The following is a 27,411-nucleotide window of genomic DNA, read 5'->3' as shown; positions in this document are numbered from 1 at the left end:
ACGCCTGGATGTTAAACTTAATTGTTACACCCAATAAAGCAGCAACGCTGATGATTTAATTAAAGATGAAAGAATTTAGATCGTTTTTAACTCTTAGTGTTTGTTTGACTTTGGGACCTGAAGAGGACTGAGTTTTGGACACAGATTACTCCGCGAAGCAACTCACTACGGCAGCCATAATGCTCTGACAATCCATCAAACAGTGCGGCTTACCAAAGTTGTACTAAAACATTTTTTTTAACAGATTTCTGCACGCCCAAATCTGTTCGAGGTCAGTAAGCACAACCAGAATTCATACATAAGGCACACTCTTGATTTTTGAGAAAATTAAAGGATTTTAAGTGTGCCTTATAGTGTGGAAAATACGTTATATAGAAGAAAAGAATATATTGTGATATCTATCGCTACCACACATGCTTCAAATTATATCGCGATATGAATTTTAGGCCATATCGCCCAGCCCTACCTTAAAGGAAATAACAGTTATAAGCACACCTCAAAATTACAGTTCTTGCTAGCTATATATATATATATATATATATATATATATATATATATATATATATATATATATATATATATATATAAATAAATAAATAAATCAAATCAGTAGCAGCCCCTTTTTAACTCTAGGAATGGTTTACCTGACATTGGAACTTGGCCAACTGTAGTGTTATGGCACAACAATAATGTGACACATTGATACTACCAGAACCTTTCTGGTCCTACACTGTCAAGTCACAAAATGTACAATGAACAATTTCTTGTTCTTCACCTTTTAGCTGCAATATTTACCCATCCAGGTCGAAAATAGGTCCATATTTAGGCCATATAGGTCCAGGTCCATATTTTGAAAACTTTTATTTTGAGCACATTGTCCACTTGTCAATAGGTTAGAGCAGCGGTCCCCAACCTTTTTTGCGCCACGGACCGGTTTATGCCCGACAATATTTTCACGGACCGGCCTTTAAGGTGTCGCAGATATATACAACAAAATAAAACTAGTACCGGTACCGAAAAAATAAGATTTATTCATAAGGCACGTGAAAAGACCCAGGAGAACCAAGTTAACGATAAAATCGATAACAAAATAACCCTGAAAACCATACATTTCACACCTGAGCCTCAACTCTTGCGGCCTGGTACCAAACGACTCACGGACCGGTACCGGTCCGAGGCCCAGGGGTTGGGGACCCCAGGGTTAGAGGTTTGATCCCAAAGTGTTCTTGGGCAAGATTTAACCAAAGATTGGTTCCAGTAATAGACCGGCACCTTGCACGTGTGTTTCTCTTTAAATTGGAAAAACCTGAGTAAGTGCTTTGTGAGAAAGCTGCTGTATGCTTGCAGATCATTCCCTTTGCCCACTGCACCGTAACTCTAAAAGCAACATCGTGGACTATACTCTTCATTTTCATGTGGCTCTTGTAGCTGCTGTTAAACTACATCAACGGTATCAAGGTCATTTTTGAGCTTGTGATGTGTGGAGTCTCCTAATGCCTTTCTACCTCTGGAAATCAGCATTTGTAGCTGCCGCTAAGAATAAATCTTGAAATGACCTTCTTGGCCGAATACTCGGCTGTAGCTGTTGTGATGCAGCAGTTGTAGTAGGCACAGCTGCTTAAATAAACACATGTGCTCACAGAGAGCAGCTTGCTGTCCTAATGCATTTAAAATGAACTTTGACCAGGCCTAACATAAAAATCAATCCCGGTCCTCCTCATCCTGTTCCTGCTAATGCTCTTAATGTTGTCAAGGCCATCATGTTTGCATCCATTTCGGTGGTGCCGTTAATGCGGCTCGGGGAGTTACTGCACCTAACTTGTGATTTGTGTGTGTTTGAATTCATTTGCTTAGTCGGTTCTGCTCTGTCGAAAATGCTTTCTATCTTATCAAGTTAATGAACTTAGGGTGTAGCCCCAAATTTTTTGTATCCTTGGGGCAACTAGTGAAGAGAACTGCTTATTTTAAATGCGGTCAGCCCATTTTAAGTTGAATTTTTAGGTTGAAAAATAGACCTGAAACCTCTTTTGAAAATAAATGCTTATTTTCTGTGTTTCTTCAGGGTAAAGCTCACCGAGACAAGCAGCTGGTTTACCTGAAAGAGCACCTAGATAAATACTACCACAGCCGTGACAGGAAGTGGATAGTGCTGTTTCCTGAGGGCGGCTTTCTTCGCAAGAGGCGGGAAACGAGCCAGTTGTTCGGCAAGAAGCACTCGCTCCCCCATCTGACCCACGTCACGTTGCCTCGTCTCGGGGCCAGCCACGTCATACTGAAAACTCTGGGAGCCCAGCAGGAGAACGGCAGTGTGGGCGGCGACACCAGCATGCTGAACACGACAGGTAACTAAAACACACACATGGGAAAAGCCTTTGGTTTAAAGTGAGACAAACTGATATAGAAACTGTTAGTTTAGACTTGGTGCCAAGGCTGAAGGTGTTCTTTGAAAGTGCAGGATTTTATCTCAGGAAGTTTTCTGGGGTTTAAAAAGCAGAGTCTGGATAAAGTTGTTTCTCCCTTTTTTCTTTTTTTTTTCTTGGTTTCTGTGAACTCTCTCCCGTTTACTGTAGTTATTTGATTTTTTTTTTTTTTTTTTTGGTAGAAAAGCTGGGATAAATCATGCCTCAAATATGAAACCTTAGATCATTACCTCTGCACGTCTCTGTCCTTTAAACTGTAGACGACTGGTGGTAAAGACCACCAGTAGGGCTGGGCGATATGACCCAAAATTCATATCTCGATATTTTTTACCTAGACGGCGATATAAGATATCGATTTTTTTTATTTATTTATTTATTTTTTTAAAGCCATAAAGTAAGAACAAAAAGAGAGTTCTTAGTCAAAGCTGTGTCCCAGATGTCACACAGGCACTTTTATTAACATAGAGCAGATGTACATAAAATTTACTCAAAAATAAATTATGAGCATTTATTAAATAATAATGCTCCATAAATAAAAGAAAACAATGTTGTTTTTGTGCATAACAAAAAGCTCACAATTGTGCAGTCAAAATGTAAACTAAAAGACGCTGAGCACAATAACAAAGACAGATTTCACAGCTGCTCTGTTCCCAACTTGTACTGCGTGACTGACAGCCTGGAGTTTGAAATCCTCTTCGTAACCACGTCTCTTAACAGGTGCCATTTATGGTCCTTATACACAGTAGGGTAATATTACGTTGAAGCACAGTACGTATCACTCCGTGAGGCTCCTCGGTAGCCGTAATGCTCTGACAATCCATCAAGCGGTGCAGCTCCGTAGCTTACCAAAGTCGTACTCAAACATTTTTGACAGATTGCTGAGCGCCGTGTTCCACATAAAATCGGTTCGTGGCCATCAAGCACAACCAGAATTCATACATAAGGCGCGCTGTCAACTTTTGAGAAAATGAAAGGATTTTAGTCCGTGCAGCACCTCTGGGCTGCATGGCGTTAGCGTGGTTAGCTCGTTAGTGTGGTTAGCTAGCTAACACGTTGACGCCGTCCAGCCCCACGCACGGGTTGATGCGCAGTAACTCGTTAACGGAGATTTGCCGTGTCCATCTTGTCGCTTCCTGCAGGTGAAGCGATGGGGAAGGAGGGGGAGTTGTGTTCAGTGAAGGAGAGGCGAGGCCGAGTAACGTTGCGTCAAGACAAAAGTGGACGAAAGAGAGGCAAACTTGCGGCTATATAGTTATAATGTAACATAGACTATATCGATATAAAGGATATTGTCACATCTTATATCTCGTATAAAAAATATATCGATATTTTTTAAAAACTCGATATATCGCCCAGCTCTAACCACCAGTGAAGGAAAAGACTGACACGCACAGAGGTGCCAGAAATTGCATCAGTATCCCTGAAAACCCCAGCCGTGATTTGCAGGGGAGTAATTTTTCTGTCTAGAGACCAGCCCTAAATACAGCCAATGAAGAGGATGATAATGCAGCAATTAACAAGCTTTGAGGGTGAAAATTTATTTATTTATTTTTAACTTTATTAAAATTTGTAACATTTTATTTGTCAAGCGTAACTTTATTCTGTTTTCCCAGTGGCTCCTATGGGCCACAATAAGCTAATGTTGATTTTTTTTTTTACATACTGCTGGGTAAGCTGACCTGGAGTATTATAGCACGTATGGTCATTTCATCTCAAATCAAGCAATTTGTGGAACATCTATCCCAAAAATCGGATGCAATATTTGAAAGTGGATCAAAAGACAGTTTAACAAAACACAATAACAGTAAAAAAAAAAAAATGTTAAAGGATTCGTATATGAAGCTACAATTTCACAGCATTGTTCAGACTTTGCATCATGAAATTTTTATGCATATCAGAGACGGTTTAGCAGAAGGCTTGGTTAAATTCAGATGGAGTGACCCTATATAAAGAGTTGAACTTTCACCTGACACGTGAAAGTTCCTAAATTGATACCAGCAGGAGAGACAAATTGCTGGGAGCTCTGTGTCTGTTATTTATTTATGTATTTATTTATTTGTTTTAAAAATGTGATAAATATGCTGATCCACCTGCTGTTGGGACCACAATTACAGCCACAGTAGTTTATTATTACTTTGATGTGAATACTATAAATGTGTATTTCTAATTGGTAACTAAATCTGTAAAATAAATGTAGCAGAGTAAATGCTGTGCAGTTTTTAACCTATGCTAGCTGTGGGTATCATGACGTGAACATGGGATGGCTGCTGTGGGCTGCTGCAGATTTAAGGGTCACAGCAAACTAAACAAGTAGTTTGTGTGCATATACAGTTTGTGTTTTTGCTTTGTGGATGGGAGCAGCTGAAAAAAATCACTTTTCTTCATATTTAAGCTTTTTGAACCTTCGAAATTGGATAAGCAGGGAAGTTAGATGGGTTTAATATTTAACTCTTGTTGTCTTTTACTTGCAAATTTTTGAACTACATTTAACAAGCATCGTATATTGTAGAAAAACATGATCTGGGTCCATTGTTTCTGTATGGACACACTGCAGCTCCACCATAAACTACACCTCTGGTCATCTTTACTGTTGTAATGTTATTAACTTTTATGTTGAGAAATAATTTTTAGTTGAGAAGGGAGTGAAACCGTCATGCTGTTGAATCCTGTTCCCCCCCCTAGTGGCTCCTTCCTGCTGTGGCTTCCATGATAAGTTTAATCCGGTTACTTTTAGTGGCCTTTAAGTTTTCCTTTAATGTGTCACTCACCTACCTTTTTGTACCTATGGATATATGCAGATCACAGTGTGACTGTGTGACATTTTTGGAGTGCAGGAAATGAATTTGTCTATCTTTTCTAGAAGAAATATCTTTCATATTACAGTTAAGATATTAGTTTGATCATTACAGATACCACCACTACAGTGTCCACCCATTGTACAAATCTAGGAGGTTCCAGTTTTTCCAGATGTGCAGGTAACTTCTTACTGCCATCAAAGTACTTCTAAAAGAAAGAAGCCATATTTGGTTTGCTGGGACAAAGCACTGCAATGTCTGACCTGTCAGTTTTTCTATACAGCAATTTTGCTTAAAAAAAAACAACCCATAAATGAATTGATACTGAATGTATCAATTAGGCTCCTCCCACCAGCTTCCAGTGGAGGCTGTGCTATTGCTCAAGTATAACCAAGAAACAGTGGATCATCATTACAATAACAGGGAGGGAAACATGCCTGCAACTACATGAAGAAATTGTTGTAAAACTCTAGTGTGGACTTGCATCAATGCAACTACACGATTTGCTCACATTTCCTGTTCAGTTGTTGATGGGCTCTTTGGGGTGAGGGGTGTGACAGGTGTCATCTTTGCTACTGCTGACTTCTCCCATAGATTTCCTTTTTTGATTTGTTGAGGGTCTTGTCTCTCTCCTGTAATGTTTTTACTACCAATTCCACCTCAATCAGTCCAAGACGCAACTTCATACTGCCCTCAGGGATCAATCCTCTAACATGTACCCATAATAAACTCTTATAATTAAATACATATTCTCCCAACGTTTCCTTAACACATGACCAAGAAATATGAGGATAAATTAAATGATTTATTTATGTATGTATTTATTATTATTATATTTATAATTCATGAAATCTAGTCTTACCAATCCTTTCTCAATTTGGGCCCTATTTCAGGAGGACCCACTTAAATCTGCTCTGTGGACTAATATTGGAATACATGTTTTGTTTTTTACTCAGCAAATTTATCCAGATAACTCAGTAAATCTGCTGCTTGGAGCAGTCCTCAGCAAAAAGAAGGCATTAAAACAGCGATAAATGTAAAGCTTCAACGAGTTCCCCCCCCCCAAATGCCTGTGTACGCTGCACACTCAGTGTCGACCCAGCGGACTCTTCTTGGCTTTCGTTCAGAATCCATTTACGGGGGTTTGGTGTTAATAGCAAATTGGAGGGACTTTGAGCCAGCATTATTGAGAATGTGGCCCAGACTTTAGCCTTCCTCAAGTTTGCTAGTGCAGCTCTGTGTCCTACAGCCTCAGCACTAACAGCAAGATGCTGTCTGATTACTCCTCTGCAGGACAGACACTCAGACTGAAGATGAGGTGTCTCTTGATTGGCCACTGTAAAATTTAAATGAGTACAGCAGCTTTATTTACATACTGACGGTGCTAAATGTGCATTTTTTTTAATGCACCGGTCTGATTAAGTTCAAAATATTTACTGCGTTAACAAACGTAGGTGTGTGCAGAGGTTTTTGTGTTTATAATCTCCATCAAGGCAAACTATTACGAACGTTTTTTAAGCATTTTAGGCACGTCAGTCTTATTCATGTGTAATCGTGCATTATAATTTGACCTTGCTGTACATCCAGTTCATATCCTCGTTCATGTTATGTCCTTTCCTCCGTTCCAGCAGCTCAGGAGGAGGGGAAGCTGGTTGTTGCAGCAGGGCTTGTCCTTCCACTTAAATCTAGCTAATGGCATTAAAACATAGGTCAAGAAAATACACATGCCCAAAGGAGCGTTGTGTCCCTCACTACCCTGTGCTCTTCATTTGTGTATGTGTGTGTGGCTGTCTGATGAAAGACACAGTTCTGTCTCCCTCTGACCCTCACTGATGCTCTGCAGAGGTACCCAGAGCTCGCTGACTCACTCGGAAACAACCGGGCCACTTGGAGAAAATGGGATTTGATGCAGCCATGCAATGTCACCCGGGCTGAAAATGCCACTCGGTGCAAACACAAAGATTAGCACAGCTCTGTGGAAAGGGCTGTCCCTTGGACCAGTAAGGTGTGTGTCATAAAACTGTATTTACAGTTGCCAGGAAACAAAGTTCGCCATTGTGAGTCATTTAGGGTGGGTCATTAGGGAGCTCCTAATCACCCAAAAGTCAACATGTTCGATAACACCAAAAGTGGTTAAATCCACTTTTCAGTCAGTAGGATAGACAGACAGTTGTAGGCTTAAAGTGCAGCAATTTGGCCTGAGGAGTGGCCTCAAAGAGAGACAGTGTTTCCTTCCTCAAATTGTTTACCAAAGGATGGGGCCTATCTGTTGTCATTTTAAATTACCGTGGCCGGTGCTGTTACACTATTGTGTGCCACAGCATATAGGGTGCCAACAATACTTTGGCTCAGGGCCCCATTCTTTGACCAGCCATTCACGGGAGACTGATAGAGAAGGGATCCAGTTACCCACACAGGGATAACTGACGTTAGCTATTTCCATTAATACCAAGGATGCCTGTCAAGTCACTAATATTGGTATGAATCAGTCGACTTGCTCCTCAGCTGCTTCTTTCTGTCTTCTGTCTGGTGTTGAAACTATAGAAACAGAGGTGTGTACTCTTAAAGGTCAAGCTTTCTACGCACTCGTCTCTTATCTAGATTCATAGAAGTGTAGACAACCTTTGTAATCAGTTATATTGTCCCAGCTGCCCAGAAGAAATCCAGTAACCCCTACTGATGGGCCCGCATATATATCCTCCACAGTTTACAGGTTCCCTGCAGGTCACTGATGTCTGTAGATTAGGGGTTGATAAATTAAATTAATTACCAACATGAATAGGTGACACCTTCACATTTAAAAAAGGGTTACTTAACAAACACAACAGAATGTTTCTCGACTCCGTGTGGATGACATGTATATAATTAGACAGTTGTTTCAATAAATATTTGAAAGCAGTACCCAAGCCTTGCTTCATCACATCTCACTTTACATTAATAATGACTTTACACCATAATGCGGTGCATCATCTTCGTCCTTTTCTCACCCCACATGCCACTGCCTGTTCACAGCCTTGTTACTTCCCGGATCGACTACTGCAACTCTCTTCTTTTTGGTCTTACTCAAAAATCCATCCACAATCTCCAACGCGTCCAGAACTCTGCTGCTCGTATTATCACCAGGACCCCTTCTATCCATCACATCACGCCTGTCCTGCAGCAGCTTCATTGGCTCCTGGTCAAATATCACATCAATTTCAAAATACTGTTGTTCACATTTAAGACTATTCATCATCTCTCCCCTCCATACCTCCATCCCATCTCGGTGTCTGAGATCTTCTTCTCTTTCTCTCTCTGTCCCCTCTCCCCATCTTGCCACCATGGGGAGCATTTGTTTTATGTCTTATGCTTTTATGATTGTGTAAACGGCTTTCTTTTATGTTGCTTTTATTATTCTGCTGTGTACAGTTTCCTTGAGTGCTTTGAAAGGCGCTTTAAAAGAAAATTTATTATTATTATTATTATTAATAATAATAATAATAATAATAATAATAATAATAATAATAATAATAATAATAAAGTTCACCAGAATGCAGACAATTAAAAGCTCAACATTCAAAATGCCAAAAACTCAAACATCAACTTTGACACAGGTTATTTCTTCAGCTCTGCAGTGTTTATAATGGTCTTTACTCTGCCAAGCCTCAGTGGCAGTAGAAATACCATTGTAAAATTGCATTTATTATTATTATTTTTTATTATTTTTTTTAAAAGACCTTTATTTCCTTTTACAGTTTACATGGTACACATCATTTGAATGACTGTTACTGAAACTGAAGCATATCTGGATGCCTTTTATCTGGGTAACCCATTCAATCCTGTTAGTGTTTTACCACTTTGTGCTGATCATTCATACTTCTCACACCCGAACAACAGGAGCAGTTAAACTTTTGGACACTGTGATGTTTTTGTTTTGTTTTTTCATCATGTCAGATTTTTGCTGGCATTTTATTAAATCCATTTTTTTTCCCTTTTAGCAGTGAAATGCTTCCCGAGCCTTTGCCTGCAACACAAGCCCAAACTAATGCACCCCTATATTTAACAGTTGAGGAGGGCTATTCTCTTCATAAAATTCTTCTTTTCTGAATATTTGTTTCCTCATAGTCACTGCAAAAAATAGATATTTTTCCACTTCAGTCTTGTTTCGAGGTGGGAATGCCTCTTCTGTGACGCTGATTTGTGCCGATGGCGTAGCGTTGTAAAATGGTACAATCTTTCTGGTAGTATTCTGCAGTCAAACAGGAGTACACCCTAGAAGAAACACTGGCTTGATTGTCTCTGGGGGCAGCTAAACTTTTGCTGTGTGATAATTAAACTTTTTGCAGTTCACAAGGAAAATTAAACATAGATGTTTAAATTTTAAATGCCTACCTTTTGGCAATTTAGTTTGTAGAATTTGCCAACATATCTAGAGTAACGGGTCAACATAACCTGTTCCTGTCAACATAACCTTATTGATTTGTACTGACCTGACAGGTCACCTAAACAAGAGCAACACGTGAAGTGTAACTGTCTGTACTCCACTTGATAACGTCTCTGCTGCACTTTTTAACTCCCTTTCCCTGCTTTTCTCTGCATTTTGTTCCCATCATTTATAACTAGTTTGCATTATTTCCCTTTTTTCTAACTGCTGTAGTCAGTCATCTGTAAAATTTAGCTCCAGTTTGTGACACGGCATATTTACTTCCCATAAAGACGCCAGTGTGTTCTGAGGGGGAAGTGCTTGCTGCACAGTAACAGCAGACAGGACTGCGACCTTAGCAGTCAAATATGCTGCACTGCTCCACGTCAGCTTTGCTTTACAGCTCAGACTGCTGGTCTCCTCTGTTTTACATTTGACAAGCCTGTTCCGAGTATTAGCTTAAGGGAAAGCACTTTTTCACACCATCATCTTATGTTTTGCAGTCCCGTTAACTTAATTTGATTCCCAGTGTCAGTTGTTGTTTTCAACTTCTTCGTTGTGTAGTGATGGAAGAAGCAGGTTGAGGACATGTTGAGACTGGCTTGTGTTTTGCTCTCTCTGCTTTTTTTTTTTTTTTTTTTTTCCTAGAAGGAACACAGGGTGGAAGGCTTCACATCACTGTAATGTTAGAGTCATATCCAAACCTGTAATAACAAGAAGCAGGAAGTTGAGTGTAGGTTCGACAAATTGGCCTTACACACATCACTTAATTTATTTTATTGTCTTTGTGATTATGAGCAGGTGAGCACAGACTTGACCCTGCTTAATGCAACTAAATACTCACCCACATGCACCCTGCAGCTGACTCCCAGATTTAATCGCATGTCTGGCATTCCCTCCCCCATCTGTCGTCCCCCGCTTTCCCGTCTATTTTTTTTCCTCTTGCCTTTTCCATTAGAACTAAAAGTAACAACAACAGTAAGAGTTCGCTGATAGAAAAACATGTTATGAAAGATTAGCTGTAGAGGTGAAAATGTTTCCTTTGCTATGACTCACAAACATAGCTGCCAGCCAAGTTCTGTCAAACAGGGACTTCAGCTGGTACTCCACCAGTCTTTTTGGCAGGTAACCAGCCCTAATTTGCATGCTTTGGTATTTTATTTAGGAAACCTTCTGATTACAGATACGGTCTTAAAGCGGAAAAATCAGGATGATCTCAGCTATTGAAGTGTCAGTGAACGTTTTTGGATGACTGATTTTATCCAGTTCTTCTCACTTTCTGCGTTTGTGTTTCTTCCCTGGCAGCTAATAAACGTAAAGGCTTGCAGTGGGTTATAGACATGACCATAGCGTACCCCAAAGCAAGACCGATGGACATCCAGACCTGGATCTTTGGCTACAGGCCTCCTACAGTCACACATGTACATTACAGGTAAGAATTAAATGTTGGATCGTTAAACTCTCCATTTACCTTTAGCATTTTCACATGAGATGCAGGGAACAGTAAACTAATCTGTCACATTCACAGGAGGGAAAACAGAACCACAATGCAAATGTACTTTGCAGCACGCGTGCAGCAAAGACTTTGTCGCATGAAAATCACATTACATCACAAAATCAGACAGCGCAATGTAGGGAGAGGCCCATGTTGCTGAATCTTGAACATGTTAGTTGTTAATTGAAGTGCTGTTGTCATATGCACACCGCACAGTTGTTACACTATTTTGTCAGTCTCCCTTCTGCCAGTGCAGTTATAAAAATCCTAATACGCATATTAACACTAAAATAAATACAAAGTTACGTCTGTGTCGGCAGAGAGAGTTGATCAGCCACAGTGTTACTGTGCTTGTTGTGTTTTCAGGTCATTATTTAAGGTCAGTTCTGTCATTCAGTTCACATAGGCCGCCTCCTTATGTCTTCCCAGCAAACAAAAGTTGTTGTTTTTTCTTTTTTAACAAAATAAAAATAAGCTTGAAATCAAGTCACTTAAGCTATAAATGCACTGGTATCAGACATTTAATGTCTATCTTAAGATGTTCAGGGATTTTTATTTATTTCCCTAAAGCTATTAAATTTGCTGATTTATCTCATCAGGCTGCTGTTCACATTTCTGTTTGAGTTTTTTTTTGTGTTGTTTTGTTTTTAAAGTGTGAAAGGGTTAGGAAACTTTAAAAAAATAAAACCTTAAAACTAACAGCCAGAAGAATGTTAGCATTCAGATCCAGTTGTACCTGTTCAGCTGTTATCCATCCACTTGTGATTGTAAATTTGAGAGCACTGAATTTCACATTGTTTTTTTGTGTGTATTGTAAGTTGTGTATTTTGTAATACTCTTTACTCTTCACTTTGGGTAAAGAGTATTACGTATTTACTCCCTGTAGAAAGTAGTTTGTTGCACCACCTTTGTATTACTTTTGTATTATTCTGTATTAGCACCTTCAGAATTAACAGTTGCAATCGTGTACATTAACTTTTTATATGCACACACATCATGCAAATCCCCAATTTAGTAAAGAAAACTGTTGTCAGTGTTTCCACTGTAGAAACAAGTACAGGTGCTAATGTACACCTGTTTATGTTTGCATTTGCTGCCTGATGGAAGTCAGCCTGCCTGTCTGGTTTGGGTCAGATGCTGCCCTTTATCATCACTCTGAACCTGAGGCCTCGCTGCTAGCATGGTCTTTGCAGGTGCTTGCATAGCTTTGATGTAGCATTGGCAGCTGAGCATGTTTTGCTCTTTACTGTCACATTCTTGACCCTTCGTTCTTTACTTCTCATCATTCTTTGAGTGTTGTAGCTGGTGCTCTTATTTTAGTCCCGACTCCCACATAAATTTATGTCAAGCAGGTGTTTTGAGAGGTTTATTTCTTTCTCTTTTTTCCCTTTTTTTTTTTTTTGAGGGAGGGTCCAGCCATCGTACAGATAATAATGAACTTAAGCTGGTTGCATATGTATGTTCAACTCTGTTTGGATTGGCAGATGGCTTGTGCTGATTTCTTTTCCTACTAAAGATAGGAAATCAACTCTTTGGTGTCTTTTTACACCGAATTATGCTCACTGTTCTCACTTTAAAGAAGTGCAGTATGCACCAAAAGTGACATCACAGCTACTGGTACACATACCACTTGTGCGTCTTTTCGACTGGTTGTTCACATTTCAATTTTGAGCTCGTCCTGATGAAAGATGGCTCAGCTTAAACCACATCAAGGAGTCGACCTGTCCACAATGCACAAATGAAACTTGCACACAATTACCACCTGATGGATCTTCGCCCAAATTGTGCTCGAGGTTAAATTTGTAATTTAATGTGCAATAACCTGTGAAATGTGATGAATTGTGAGCTGGATGAAGTACTACGTCGTTCTGGTTGTAAATTGGAAAACATGTCTTAGTTGGAGGCACGAGTGTGCGATCGAGTTGGTCTTTATTGCCACTTAAATGTCATTTTAGTACAGAAGCTCAGAGATTGTCAAATTACAGGGAGGGGGGAATACTGCAGTAAAGGTGAGAGGTTCTGGAAAAAGATGTGAGAGAGACAAAAGCAGTCTCTTTGGTTTCTGTTTAGACTTTATCTGCTTCTGTGCCGCTGCTGATGCGTAAGCGTTTTTTCTGAGAGGTGGCACTCATCAATCAGGAGAAGACTGCAGGGAGTCTGCTGCACCTCAAGCGACAGGATAAATGGTTACAGGGCTGTGGCGAAATCACAAGGTGGCACACGCAACCACCAATGTGGTGACTATAAACTTCGATTTACTCTTTTCTTCAGCAGCAACAAAGCAGCTGCAGCTGCACCAACCCAACTTTGCCTTTCCGTTTTTACCTCACAGTATGCTAATAGTGATGCCTTTAGCACATGTTAATATTGTAATATTAGTGAGATAATATTTTAGCAAAGTGTCAGGAATAGTCTGGCCATCCTAATACACACCTGTAGACATAGGACACTGAGCATTAGTATTCACTGGACATGCTCTGCCAATGTAAACAGGAAGCAGGAGGTTGGTTGCTTAGACAAAACAGGAAGAAGAGCAATGAGTACAAGACTAGTGATTACTTTGCTTGGACCTTAAGTGGAGCCTATATGCAAAGGCAGTCATGTTGGCAGGAAACCTGTTAACGTTGGGAATCATTGCAAAGCAAATATGGTGACACATTAGTGCAGTATGAGCAGCATTATGGGATCATTATGGGAAAGCAGCACACACAAGTGGGATGAATTCACAGATGGTATGTGAGCCTTGATATAATAATGTTTTGGCTTAATTTGTGTGACTGATAAGATCTAATCAGGAAATGAATGTGGGTGTGTGCTTCATAGTTTCCAAAAGTCCCCAGTTCTGCCCTTTTGAGACTAAATTATAATTCAAATTATAGCTGAAACTGGGTCAGCAGCATTTTTTTTTTTAAAAAGTCTCAGTTTTAGGGTTCCTAAAACCCCCACTAGTGTGGACATTGGGTTTAATACTACTGTGGATGTGTCTCATGAATTTTAAATATTCTTGGGATTAGCGGAAGTAGTTTTCCCTTGCGAGGCAGGTTCAACCACTGCTGTAAAATTCTGACATTAAAGAATTAAAAGATGCCTTCAGTTTTCACCCTTCATACCTGTCTGATTTGGCTTCTGGCTGAACCTTATCTAGCAGCATAAAAACAAACAAAAAACAGATCAGACTTTATATGTTTGCTCTTTAACGACTGCCCCCTTTGGAGTAAACATGTGCCAGTACCTGTCTATGATAGGCTTTAGTATATGTGAAATATTGAGAAAATCAGGATCCGATGTCCGGGTGTTTAAAAAATACATCTGGAAAAACAAAATGTAGAAATAAGCTACAGTATATGGCTGCCATCTTAAGAATATTCCTCTTCGTATGAAAAGCAAATGCAGGTGTCACTCCACGTTGTCCTGCTCTCTTTGCCCTTCAGATTCTCCTCTCTATTGCTTTTCTATCCACTTGAGGATAAAGCGAAGGTGGGCCAGGATTAGATTTTCTGTAGACTGTGTTCAAGATGAATATAATCCCCTAGGGTAGATCAGAAAAGATGTATCCAGGCATCAAAGCAGTAGTCATCAGGTAGAAGTCACAGTGAGCCTAAATGTTGCCTTGAACAACTTCCTCAAACAGCTCAGGTGTGTGTCTACACCTTGGTGTGATAGAGGTTGATTTATGAACCCTGGCCCATCGCCCCCTCTCTAGAGAGGCCCCTCTGCTCACTTTGTCTGCGACTAAGAATTCATCAGCTCTGTAATTAGAGGGGATGCTGGATTCTCTTCCCCACCTCCGAGACTCTCTAATCAGCCATCGATACAATCAGCTTCCCCTGTTCTGTCAGCATCTCTGCAGCCAGGGGATGGACAAGAAGCCACCCGACTACAGTTGTTACAAGCGTGCGCACTCAGTTCCATGCCGTGCAGACAGTGCTGATCATAGACAACTTAGACCCATGCTGGTACAGGTGCAGAGTCAACAAGAGGATTAATCTCCTTGCTGATCAAGGGAGCGCTGTAGGGGAGTGAGCAATGCGATGCACTTTGGTGATGCGAATAGGAGACGCGGGTGGACAAGTGCCACCCTACAGCGGTGTTTCTGCTGGGTCAGTTAAGGGGAATTTTTATTGTGAGAGTAGCATTTAATCACTGTCATGGCTACAAATAATTCATAATAAGGAATGCCGTGAAAGATTGCCGTTTTTCAGGCAGTTTTTATTTTTTGTAATTCTTGGCTCTGGAATATTCCACTGAGAGCAGATATCCCTAAAATGGTCATCTTGGGCACAAAACTCAGAGGAGCTGCGCCAAGTCCAAGTATAAGATATAAAAGGATTATTTTTAAACTTTGATGGTAGCTTTGCATGATTCAGAGTACAAAAACAAAATATGGTGCTGGAAATAAGCCCATCTCCACTTGATACTCAGGATGCATGATTCTAGAGGGATTACATGGACTGATGAGTATTTTCCCTCCATAACACTAAACACCTTGAGTCATATTTTAACAAGGATAGTCAAAATCAAAGCTAGTAGTACAGTTGAACTAAAATAAATGAAGAAATGTAGTTTACTTAATGCTTACTCAATGGAGCTAGTAGTTAACACAATGGGGTTCCTTTTTTTTGTATCGAAAAAACATCGAACCGTGATACCAAAGTATCGAACCGAACCGTGAATTTTGTGTATCGTTGCACACCTAGTTAACACCTGGGGTGATGATAAGTTTTGTATGAAATAACAATACAACTTTAGCAATGTTTATTTCCAAGGCAACTGGTGTTTTTTAAATGTACGTATGTAGATGCGTGCAAGTGAATGCACCTTCACTGTAAATGCCTTGGAAACAACATTCATAAGATGTTTGCTAGCCCTGAAAGATGTCAACTTAAATTAAGAAAACAAACAGTAATGCAGAAGTCAGTGGTGAAGCTGTGTGTTTTGTTTGTGGATAGCTGATTGCTGAGTTTAAGGCTTATAATTTGAATCATCATTACAAGAGCTTGACTGATGCAGAGCCGGAAGGGGCATCTGAACCTCTGCTAGCAAAGCCGCATCATGTTTATAATTGTACCATCTACTCTTACCAGTAGTAGTTTATAACATTAATACTGAACAGACTTGAGTTCGTTGTATGGTGCGGCCTTCCACAGTTTCTAATGTGGCCCCCTTTGGGAAAATTAGTTGCCCACCGTTGCTGTGCTATTATGCTGCCTTGTGAATTGCTCATTTTATCCCAAAAGATGATCCATAGACATCACATACAGAGTAAGCGGCTGTGACACCAAGTTGAAAGTCATCTGTAGGATTATCATGATTCAGCAGGGAGACTGTTTGAGAGAGAGATTTCTGACTGTCCACTCAGCTTAGTAAAAGAGTGATTTCACCCATTTAGCGGGTCGTGTTATGTTTTTTTTGCATACACCCCCATCCCACAAGCAAAAAACCCATTAACTCAATACCACAGCAGCATAAAAATGGTTTGTTGTTTGTCTCTCTTTTTGAGATGCTGGGTATTTTTAGTTTTCCTCTAGTTATTTCCAGCTTTCTAAGTGCGAGATATGTATGTCAGCTAGATGTTTGCTGTAGTTTGGGTGCATTCAGGTCCAGCGGTTACAGAAGGCAGGTCGTGTTGATGCGTCGGGGATCCTGCAGTTAACTGCTTCAGCCTGACTGTTTCTGTGTTAACTGAGCTTCATTATAAGCTGCTGTCTTCCTCCCGTGTTATCGCTTTAAGGGGGCTCCAAAGGTGCTGGCTACCCTCTGAGCTTCAGCTACACAACGGGCAGCTGAATTTTGGGTAATGATGTAGATGGATCCATGTTGAACACCTCTGCTTCACTATTCCAGTCCTCATCCCTCAACTCCACCCTCCCTCGCTGTGTCTCCTGCCCTCTCTCCGTATAATCTCAGCCTCCCAGATTGCGGCATCATAAGCTCTCTGTGAATGGCAGATGGAAGAGCTAGGTGGGTGTACAGAGGCCGACCGAGGGCAGTGGTGGGTGTTAAATATGGTGAAATCCTTCTTTCTAAATGTACCTTGTCCTCCTTTTTTATTTTTTTTATTTTTTATTTTTTTTTGCTGCTGTGTACATTTCTGAAAGCTGCTGTTTAGAAAATATCTGAAAGGTGACATGATTTACGGATTCTGGAGTCTGCCTGGTCATCACATGGGTGCTTTTGAGCCACACACCTGGCTTTCCAGACTCACATAGAAGTGTTGAGCTTGCAAACTGCACATATAGCTTTGTTAAAATATATAACACATTCCCCTCTCTGAGCCCTTACATAGTACATACATGTAGAGCTGGGCGATATATCGAGTTTTTAAAACATATCGATATATTTTTATACGAGATATAAGATGTGACAATATCCTTTATATCGATATAGTCTATGTTACATTATAACTATATAGCCGCAGGTTTGCCTCTCTTTCGTCCACTTTTGTCTTGACGCAACGTTACTCCGCCTCGCCTTCACTGAAGACAACTCCCCCTCCTCCCCCATCGCTTCACGTGCAGGCAGCGACAAGATGGACACGGCAAATCTCCGTTAACGAGTTACTGCGCATCGCCCCATGCGTGGGGCTGGACGGCGTCAACGTGTTAACGAGCTAAACATGCTAACGAGCTAACCGCGCTAACCCTAAAATCCTTTCATTTTCTCAAAAGTTGACAGCGCGCCTTATGTATGAATTCTGGTTGTGCTTGATGGCCGCGAACCGATTTTATGTGGAACACGGCGCTCAGCAATCTGTCAAAAATGTTTGAGTACGACTTTGGTAAGCTACGGAGCTGCACCGCTTGATGGATTGTCAGCGCATTACGGCTACCGAAGAGCTTCGCGGAGTGATACGTACTGTGCTTCAACGTAATATTACCGTATTGTGTGTGTATAAGGACCATAAATGGCACCTGTAAGAGACGTGGTTATGAAGCGGATTTCAAACTCCAGGCTATCAGTCACGCAGTAAAACTTGGGAACAGAGCAGCTGTGAAATCTGTCTGTCTTTGTTATTACGCTCAGCGTCTTTTAGTTTACATTTTGACTGCACAATTGTGAGCTCTTTGTTTAGCACAAAAACAACATTGTTTTCTTTTATTTATGGAGCATTATTATTTAATGAATGCTCATAATTTAATTTTGAGTAATTTTTCATGTACATCTGTGCTGTATGTTAATAAAAGTGCCTGTGTGACATCTGGGACACAGCTTTGACTAAGAACTCTCTTTTTGTTACTTTATGGCTTTAAAAAAAATATCGAGATATATATCTTATATCGCCATCCAGCTAAAAAATATCGAGATATGGATTTTGGGTCATATCGTCCAGCCCTACATACACGCTGTGTGCTAATCAATGTCCCAACATTACTCTCAGGATCAGTACGTCTCATGTGTCTTACCTGTAACAGTATGAGTGTTTTTGTGATTATAGATTGCATGTTGCAATAAAAAAAAAAAAAAAAAACGGAGTAGAAGGCATAGTTTTATTTCCTAAAGCTTAGGGTCTTCAAAGGGCTGGTGTTGCTATAGAAACCCATTAAAGGAAGCATCCCCCACCCGTGTTTGCTCCACTCGATAGTGAACCCTCGTCCAGAGGCTCATTAGCAGAGTAGTCAGATATTTCGGTAGAATTAGCAGTGCCTCAATGGAAAAGACCTGCATTTGTTAACATCTAAAGCTTCTCTTCTTCTTCATGCGTATCAGCTTCTCACCAGTGCTTCTCATGTTTTTGGCTGAAAGTTGTTCTGTTACCAGTGATTAGACACGCAATATTACTTGACTGGTTGGTCATTGTGCAAAATTGAGACGTCACCACTGCTGTATGAACATTGATAATTGTGCTTCAGGCTGCACTGGACTAGCTGCTTTCATCTCATGAAGAAGAATGTACCTCTGAGATTAGAGAGGTGGCGAGGGGTTTTTTGTTTTTATTTTTTTTCCCCTCTTTCCAGCCAGTTTCTATTAACCCTTCTTCACTTCCCGGCCTTTTTTTTTGAAGCTTTAAATGAAATTAAATCCAGTGAGTTTTAAGTATTGTAAATTTAAAATTAGAAAAGGGAAACACTGGGATTTTATCAGCACTCATTATTGACAGACAGAGTTGAGGTGTCTGATGCAAATATGCAGCTTGGAGCATTGCCACATTTAGATTTTTATTTTATTTTTTATATGTTTTTTTTATAAATAAGAGTTTTTGTGTTTCATGTCGCTCTGTCAGTTGGTGGGAATATTTTGATGTGTGAATAATGTAGTGGATTAAAAAGGCCTACATTTACCTCAGATACCTGAATATCTACGTCATGCAGTATATAATATGAACTACAGAAGTAGTTCATATTGGGAAACCTTAAAGGAACTTAAGTGCTTTATTTTACTGTATTTGGTTGGGGGGGGGGGGTGTGTGTGTGTGTGTGTGTGTGTGTGTGTGTGACCTAGTTAAAATGACCTTTATGAATCCGCGTAAATAACAGGATGCTCTGACATCTGTGTTGTGACCGTTAAGTTAGTTCAGGACTGGTGCCACGTCTACGTTTGACAGTGGTTTTAATGCCCTTACTCTTAACCTCTGCAGTGATAACAGGTCGATGCTCCCCTGATGGCCCTTAATCTCTGCAAGACAAAAGCAGTAGTCTGTCGAGGGGGGGTGTGTGTGGTCACTTTAACAAGGTGAAACTTTGATCTTGCCACGTGGATGCAAAAGATCAAAGTTGAGACAAAAACATGAGTGTTTGTTGGTAACTGTTTAACATGCTTGGGTTAAGGAAATAAAAATTTGGGCCTCAAGTTGATGTTTCTGTTCATACAGTTTCAGCTGCTATGGGGAAATCATGCTGCTACTGAGGCTTGATACTGAAGACGTGGTGCGTCTTTGTGTACTGAATCGGAAAACAACTTTACAAAATAAGTGGTCAGTCGTGGCACATTGCTGCCCCTCTCTGAGCCTGGCTCTGCCAGAGGTCTCTTCCTGTTAAAAGAGAGTTTTTCCATCCTACTGTGACCAAGGGTTTGTTCATAGGTCGTCTGATTGTTGTATTATTGTAGGGTCTTTACCGTACAGTTTAAAGTGCCTCGAGGCGACTGTCGTTATGATTTGGTGCTATATGAATAAAGCTCAACTGAATTGAACTGAGTTAAAAGTATTGTGAATTAGTTTTATATAGGGCTGCTCGATTATGGCAAAAATGATAATCACGATTATTTTCACTGAAATTGAGATCTCGATTATTTGACGATATTTATTTAACCCTTACGACCTACTATAGAACCAAGTCCGCCAGAGCTTATATTATTTTTTTACATGTTGTAGTGCCATTTGTGGGAGCATTTCAAGTTGCTATACAACTGTTATAGCCCATATTTTAATAATATGTATACATTAAGTCCATAGTAACTACATTAATTGCAAAAAAGTGCAATAAACTACAAAATGAAAATCGTTTTTGTTTTGTTTTTTACATATATTTCTACTTGGAGAAATTTAAGAGGTTTATCCCTCAAAACTTTAAATACAAAAAAGTTGCAAAAAATAGTTTACAACAACAGGAAATTTATTTTGAGTGTCTTCATAGTTTTATTTTGGAGATACACAATTTTTATATACTGCAGGAAAAACGAAAAAACAATCCTATGATGCAAATTTGCAAAGAAAACAGCAGGTGCATCAAAATAAACTATTTCCAGCAGTGCAATACGAGTTCTAAGCATCACAGAAACTATTCAGAAAAGTCAAACATGACTTATAAAAACACCAGTATAGGCTTTTAAGGCCTACAAGTAAAAAACTACATTTTCCACGAAAATGACATCACTTCCGGTTTTGGGCAGGAAATGGCGGACATGCGATAGTTCGCGTTGATGTCGGTTTCACTGTGGGAAGTGTTAGGAACAGCTGATCGGATCGGCAAAGCGTGTTTCTGGAATATTATGTTTTTGTTCCTGCAAGCGCTTTTTATGCAGTTTTTGCAAAGCTATATGTGGAAGGAAACCGTGACCGAGGACAAGCTGATGGCATAGAAGAAAGAAGAAGAAAGTGTACTTTATTGGTCCCCGTGGGGAAAATCCCTCTCTGCATTTAACCCATTCACTCAGTGAAGCAGTGGGCAGCCACTGGGCGCCCGGGGAGCAGTGTGTAGGGACGGTACCTTGCTCAGGGGTACCTCAGGGTAGCTGTTCAGGGGAATCGAACCCCCGACCTTCCGATCATGGGGCCACCACTCTACCTACTGAGCTATCCCTGCTATCCCTAAGTACAACTCCTCTGGTTTCATATGCAAAAAAAAAAATATTGCGCTAGCTTACCCGGTTCAGGTTCTACAGGGATTTAAAAATAGTTACACAAAACGGAGCGTGCAGCTCTGACCAGCTTTAAAGGGTTAACAATAACAACGTATTGAATAATGACTTTAAAAAATAATATAAAATAGTGTGCAACACCACTGAAGTTTTTTTTTACCTCTCTTTTCAACCAACGGCAGTCACTTTCCTCTCCAAATAACTTCTGCTTAGCTTTCCGAGCTTCCCTCGGGTCCTCTTAATCAGCGGTCTCCAACCTTTTTTGCGCCACGGACCGGTTTATGCCCGACAATATTTTCACGGACCGACCTTTAAGGTGTCGCGGATAAATGAGGGAGGGGCTAATAATCGGCTCAGTCATTTTTAATGATCGTTGAAAGCCCAGATCGTAATCGTGATTAAAATTCGATTAATTGAGCAGCCCTAGTTTTATATGTGAAGGGAAAAGTACCATTCCTCCCTCTGCCTGTGGTCTTTTTATATCTGTTTTGGTCGTGCCTCTTGATGCCAGCATCAAACCATTTCCTCCAGTACAGACAGTCTTGAGACGGAGAGGAAGCAGATTAAAGACTAAATGGAGCAATTAACGAGCACACTCCTACCATCCCTCAACTTCTCTCTGATTGCAGATAAGGGCTTCTTGGTGTTTCACAAGCAGCGACCCTTAGGATTCTCAGAGAGCATGCGTGTGGTTTGCTTTGGGATTGGCACTGACCTCGAGGAAATCACATGACCGCTGTTGTGGTGTGTTGTTGTAGCATAGTAGAAATAAAACACTTGTTGTTGTTTCATCTTGTGCAGTGTACCTTCACTCTTCAGGAAGACTGATAGTTTGAAATCAGAGGCGGCAGGTTTTTTGCATGCTGTTGAAAACATTTATCTATATGAGAAAGATACAGGAAGAGGAACAGGAGGCTTTTTTTCTCTTTTTGTCCCTGAGCTACGCTGGCCAGTAATCTTAATATTCACCTTCTGCACCATTGTGTCCAAGTGCAGATCTCCCAGACATAGTCTTTATTTCCCGAGATTTCACAGCCGGAGATTTAGGACCTTATAGAGTCCCCAAACAATGACTGGCTTCGCTCCAAAGAGTCTTGTCGAGTGGACAGGCTTTTACAGCCACTGTCCAAATTTAATTAGCTTCCTACGCCGGTTCAGAGTGGAAACAGTATCTCAAGAATAAGAGCTGTACAGAAGCTAAATGACTCAATCAAGACTGTAAATATGAAGGCCTTAAAGCTTCTTATTTACTCTGTTTATTACCCTGATTTGTTTTCCTGGTGAATAAACACGTGCACATCAATCCAAGAAAATTATGCTATTAAAATTGGTCATTTATTCACTGAAGTCCTGAAAATGACTGCAGTACATCACATGTCAGTGAGGATCTATGTCCTCTGCTGCCCGTAGCGCAGGTCAGCACACTGTAAAAGCCTGACGTTGAAGGTTATTGACAGGAGAAACTGCTGCTCTCCCCCAGCTGTCTGTCCGTTCGCCAGAGTTTCAGGTTAACAAGCGAGTCGGTGCCAAGTGGGTTAGGGTGGAAATGAGAGCGCAGCCGTGGCCCCGCGCCAACACATCACCGCCGGTTCTTAGCTTCCGCCGCCACCGTTGTTGTACGCTGTAACACGTGGTGCTGAAACTATGCACACAGCAGATACAAACACCACCATACTCTGTTTCTCTCGCAGCACAACATTGGCACAGCAGAGCAGCGTTTCATTTTTCACACCACTGCAAACGCAGCGGAGCATTGTTAGAGAGCGCTCGGCTCGTCCTCCGGCAGCCACTGTAATGATGCGACCCGTAGGTGCAGCGATGCACTGATTGACCGGTCTATTTGTTTCCTGTGAGTGAGACCATGATGATGTTCACAACTTTAAAACATCAGCAGCCAGCAGAGTCGTGGCCCTCATCGCTAACCTAAAAATTTCTTCTTACCTAAAATTTAAATCCTTAACTTTTAGATATTTATATTTTTCAGTGTCACATGCTCTTGGATTCTTGCTAATTTACCAGCTATTAAAAATGAAAGAAAAAAAAAGGTGTTTGGAGTGATATCCTTATACATACATCCAGCAGAGCTTTGTTTGTGTGTAGTGACACCAGAAAGAAATTTTAAGAGATTTAAAGTGAAGGCAGCCAATAATTATGTCATAGTAACTTGTGCAGATGCAATAGGACATATAATCCTTCATATTTTTCTTAAATACTCTGTAAAGATGGATTTAGAGTATAGACAAATGCTGCATACTGTGCATGGATAGTTTAGAGGTTTTTAAATGTTCACTTTTAGAGGACATTTTCTGAAAGACGTATAAAGTTGTTTCTAGTATTTCCCCACAACTTTAAGTGGGCGGGGTACCCAGGTCTATTTTGACCTCATTTCACCTTTTTAAAAAATAATTTATTATTATTATTATTATTATTAGTTTTGTATCTGTCAGGGAGAATAATGTTGTCAGATCAGGTTACTAGTAGCAAATCCCCCGTTTTCTGAAGTCCTGCTTTGAAGCCTCAGGTTAGGCCAGTGGTTCCCAAACTTTTTTTGCTAGACCCCCCTTTGCTTTACAAGGAGTCGTTATAAGAAGTGTTTGTGAACTAAAAATCAAGAATGTGGAATTCTGTTTGTCCGTGATTTGGAGAGCCCAGCGCCTGCTCCTGACGCAGGGAAAACCAATTATGCACTTGTGCAGGTGAAGCCAAAGGGAATATTTGCTTCACCATATTTTTTTAGTCTTTGGCTTAGAATGAAGATGGTTTGGAAACATATTTGGCGATGCTTCATCTCCTGCTTTGCGTTTGTGTGGGAGCCAAAGACCTTCTTGGTCTGAGGTGATGGTGCTACCCACTGTGCCACTGTACTGTTGGAGAAAGAAAAAGCCGCTTAACCTGAAAGATAAATGATCATGATGGTTACTTAGAGCTGTAATTAGAAAATATTCTTGCAGCTGGTGTGAGATGCAAATGAAGCGTCAGTTGGTTTCTGAGCAGGAAATGAAACCAGTGAACATCCCATAAACTGAGTGATTTGGTTTGTCAGTGGTTTATCTGGAGCCACTTCTGCAGATGTGGTTATGGCCATTGTTCGCCAAACAAACCAGGCTGATAAAGCAGAGAAAGCAGCTGATACGGGCGAGTGTGTTCTATCTATGCGTGTTGGGTTTTGTTTTTTGGTTTTTTTTTTGGTTTTTTGGTGGGGGTTTTTGTTTGTGGGCCCGAACCAGCATCACCGCCTTCAACCTCAGCTCCTGCAGCTGCTCTGAACACCAACAAGATCCTGATTTGTGCATGAATATTTCAGCTGCAGGAAACCACTGTGGCAGCCACCTGCTACCCAACGCCCTAAACGTTCCAACCCTCTTGATAAGTGGCCCGAGTCGGTTTTTGTTTCCCTCTGCCACAGTTACAGCACTATTGGTTTACATTTTGGAGCATGAGAGCCCTTCAAAGGCATCCTATAGTGGAGCAGGTGTGAAAGACTCTCAAGCCTTGCATGGCTTTGCAAATCATAAATTAATTAATTCATTCGCTTTTATTTAATGATGCCACATTGATGATCATTACTGCAAAAAGGCAGTCAATTATCTGAAGATTTGTGCTTTTAATAGACGCTATTTATGCACCCAAAGTCAAAAATGGCCAACCATAAACTAAACTAGAAGCACTTAGTGGCTTTTGTTGTTATGGTGGTAACTCGCTTGATTTCTGTACTGTTATTAAAAGATAATAATGTTCCTATTGCGTTCAGTCTCTTAGTTTCTCTTTTCTTAGTGCTCAGACAAAGCCTCAGTGCTGTTGGCTCCTATGACACATCAGTAACAAGGAGGAGACCTGATACCTGCAAACACAGGAGGAGAAGCTTCGAGGAACGTCTTGCTTTGGCCTCTAATCACCCGATCAGGTTTCCACAGCAGTTCTGGGCAGGCTGAGCCGTTCAGGGGGCCCAATGTAGCTGTTGGTCAAAAGCTGTTTTATCTTCAAAAGTTCAGCTCTGTTAGAGCCTTTAACGGATGAAAGTGGTTGACTTGAGTCAGCTTTAACTTGAATTTTAACAGGCGTTTCTTGCTGGCAGGGACATAAAAGTTGGTCTGCTTAGACAGGATCTTGTTCAGAGCAACACCCACACCGTGAACTGCTGGATAATGAGCAGGAGTGTCTATAGACATGCGCTTGAAGTATATAAACCAGACGAGGGAGCTTGTGCACAATCACCAGCTCCTGTCCTCCTCGTTTGTGGGGCAAGCAGGCCGAGCCTTTCCCTCATTTGGTCATACTGACGGTTTCAGTTCAAAGATCAAGTCTTTACTGCAGCGACTCTCCATCTTTGCATCAGTCCCTTTACACTGAGCCTTTTTAACCCATTACATTAAAAAAGAGACAAAAAATGCTCTGTGATAAGCATTTGTTTCAAATTAAAAAAAATTTCAACATTTTAAACTTGGAAATGGAAGGTTTCATGTGACTGTTTGCTCTGGTTATTAAAAAGTCATAATTTCATTTAGAGTATCTTCTTATTCATTTTGTTGAGTAAGTCTGCAAGTAAAGATTATTTTATCAATTCAATCCCTTATTTCTTGTTTTGCTTGGTTGATTTTAATAAATTCATCCAACTGGGGGCAACTAATTGATTCCTTTTGGCTTGATAACTAATAGATTAAACATTATCCAGGCTATTACTCGTCATTTTTCATTGTTTCTTTAATATTTATAATTGTATTCAGAGCCTCATGTGAATACTGATTCATTTAGTTGCACAGGTAATCGTCATGGCAATCATGTCTGCAGCAGGCCTTTTAGAAACGTGCCTCTTCTCTTCAGTTACATTTAAACGATGAACCCACAGGTCACATTTTAAATGATCGTTTTAGCATCATACTCGTTACTTGCTATTCCTTTCGTAAGATGCTTTTCTCAATGGTGCGGATGTACTTTTACTGCAAACATTATCCGGTCAGGAATATTGAGCGCAGAGGAAATGCTTTGTCTAAGGGAGGAGACTGTAACCTCTATTTGAAGGTGACCAGAGGCAGGCTGTGTGGGAGTGCAGCCTGTTGGAGACCCCTTCTGGCTAGAGACGAGATTTCATCGGCACTTTTTATGCTGTTTAACAGTGACCGTTTTTATCAGCCACCTACAGTTTGTGCAACGTCAGCCACCAAATCAGTCATTCAGTTTGTTCAGACACAGATTTCTCATCCAAAATTGAGTTTGAGCCATCTAGAAGTGATGAATTTATTAACGAAAAATACAATTTTTTTTTTTTTTTTTTTTTTTTTTTTTTTTTTTTTTTTTTTTTTGTGATGTCTTCTTAAATGGGAATATTTTCTAGTTTTCTTCGTCTTCTAGGTTGTCACGTTTTTAGAGTGTTTAAGAGCTGCTTAAACACTTACAGGGAGGTTTTAATTAGTTTTAGTCCAGATCCATTCAGGTCTTCTTTAGTACATCTTTATTCTTCAGACACTTTTCCTATCATACCTTCATCAAGTCAGTTTTTGAGGTACAGAAACAGTTACTTTCAGTTTGAATTCAAAATGATGTGTAAGCAATATATCGAAGGCTTTGCTGATCTTACAAGATGAACTTTTTGTTTTGCTAACATTCAACTTGGATCCTTCTTTATTGTGAGTGAGCGAGTGAGGGGGAGGGTGCCAGTGAAAGTCTGAGAACCACTACGCGAAGTTTTACGAAGGGAATGCTTGAATATAAATATTCATGACCACTGAAAACATCTCATAAAGCACAAGTGATTCACAGTGATTTGAGTCATTTCAAGGCAAAAATGTATCAAATCTCTACCAGACTCTGCTCTCCTAATGTGAGAAATGGCTGTTTTCTTTGTTTTACATGATCATAAAATTAAAAGCATTTATCAAAAGAAGCATAAAGTGCGTCATGCAGACACATTTAAACATAATAAAGCATTAGAATGTGAATTTTGAAATTAGCTGTACAAGACTCAAGTGCAAGTACATGAGGAATATAACCGTGTAACGCTCAGTA

General features: G+C 40.3%; 1 protein-coding gene across 2 annotated transcripts in view; it reads left to right on the top strand.

Annotated features, from left to right (window-relative positions):
* lpgat1 (lysophosphatidylglycerol acyltransferase 1) overlaps nucleotides 1-27,411 on the top strand; it is a 64,492-nt gene that overhangs the window by 31,225 nt on the left and 5,856 nt on the right. For both annotated transcript variants that reach the window (XR_014915134.1, XM_085432088.1), the window contains exons 5-6: nucleotides 2,063-2,342; nucleotides 10,923-11,049. Coding sequence is in view for 1 of the 2 variants with exons in the window: in XM_085432088.1 (XP_085288214.1) it covers nucleotides 2,063-2,342; nucleotides 10,923-11,049 (407 nt within the window). In the remaining variant the exon portion in view is untranslated. The remainder of the gene's footprint in view (nucleotides 1-2,062; nucleotides 2,343-10,922; nucleotides 11,050-27,411) is intronic.

Source organism: Copadichromis virginalis, linkage group LG15 (assembly GCF_057382275.1).
Source record: "Copadichromis virginalis isolate Kocher_CV1m ecotype Utaka linkage group LG15, C_Virginalis_male_GT1.1, whole genome shotgun sequence".
NCBI classification, from domain to species: Eukaryota; Metazoa; Chordata; class Actinopteri; order Cichliformes; family Cichlidae; genus Copadichromis; species Copadichromis virginalis.
This window is presented reverse-complemented; position numbering and strand designations above follow the sequence as displayed.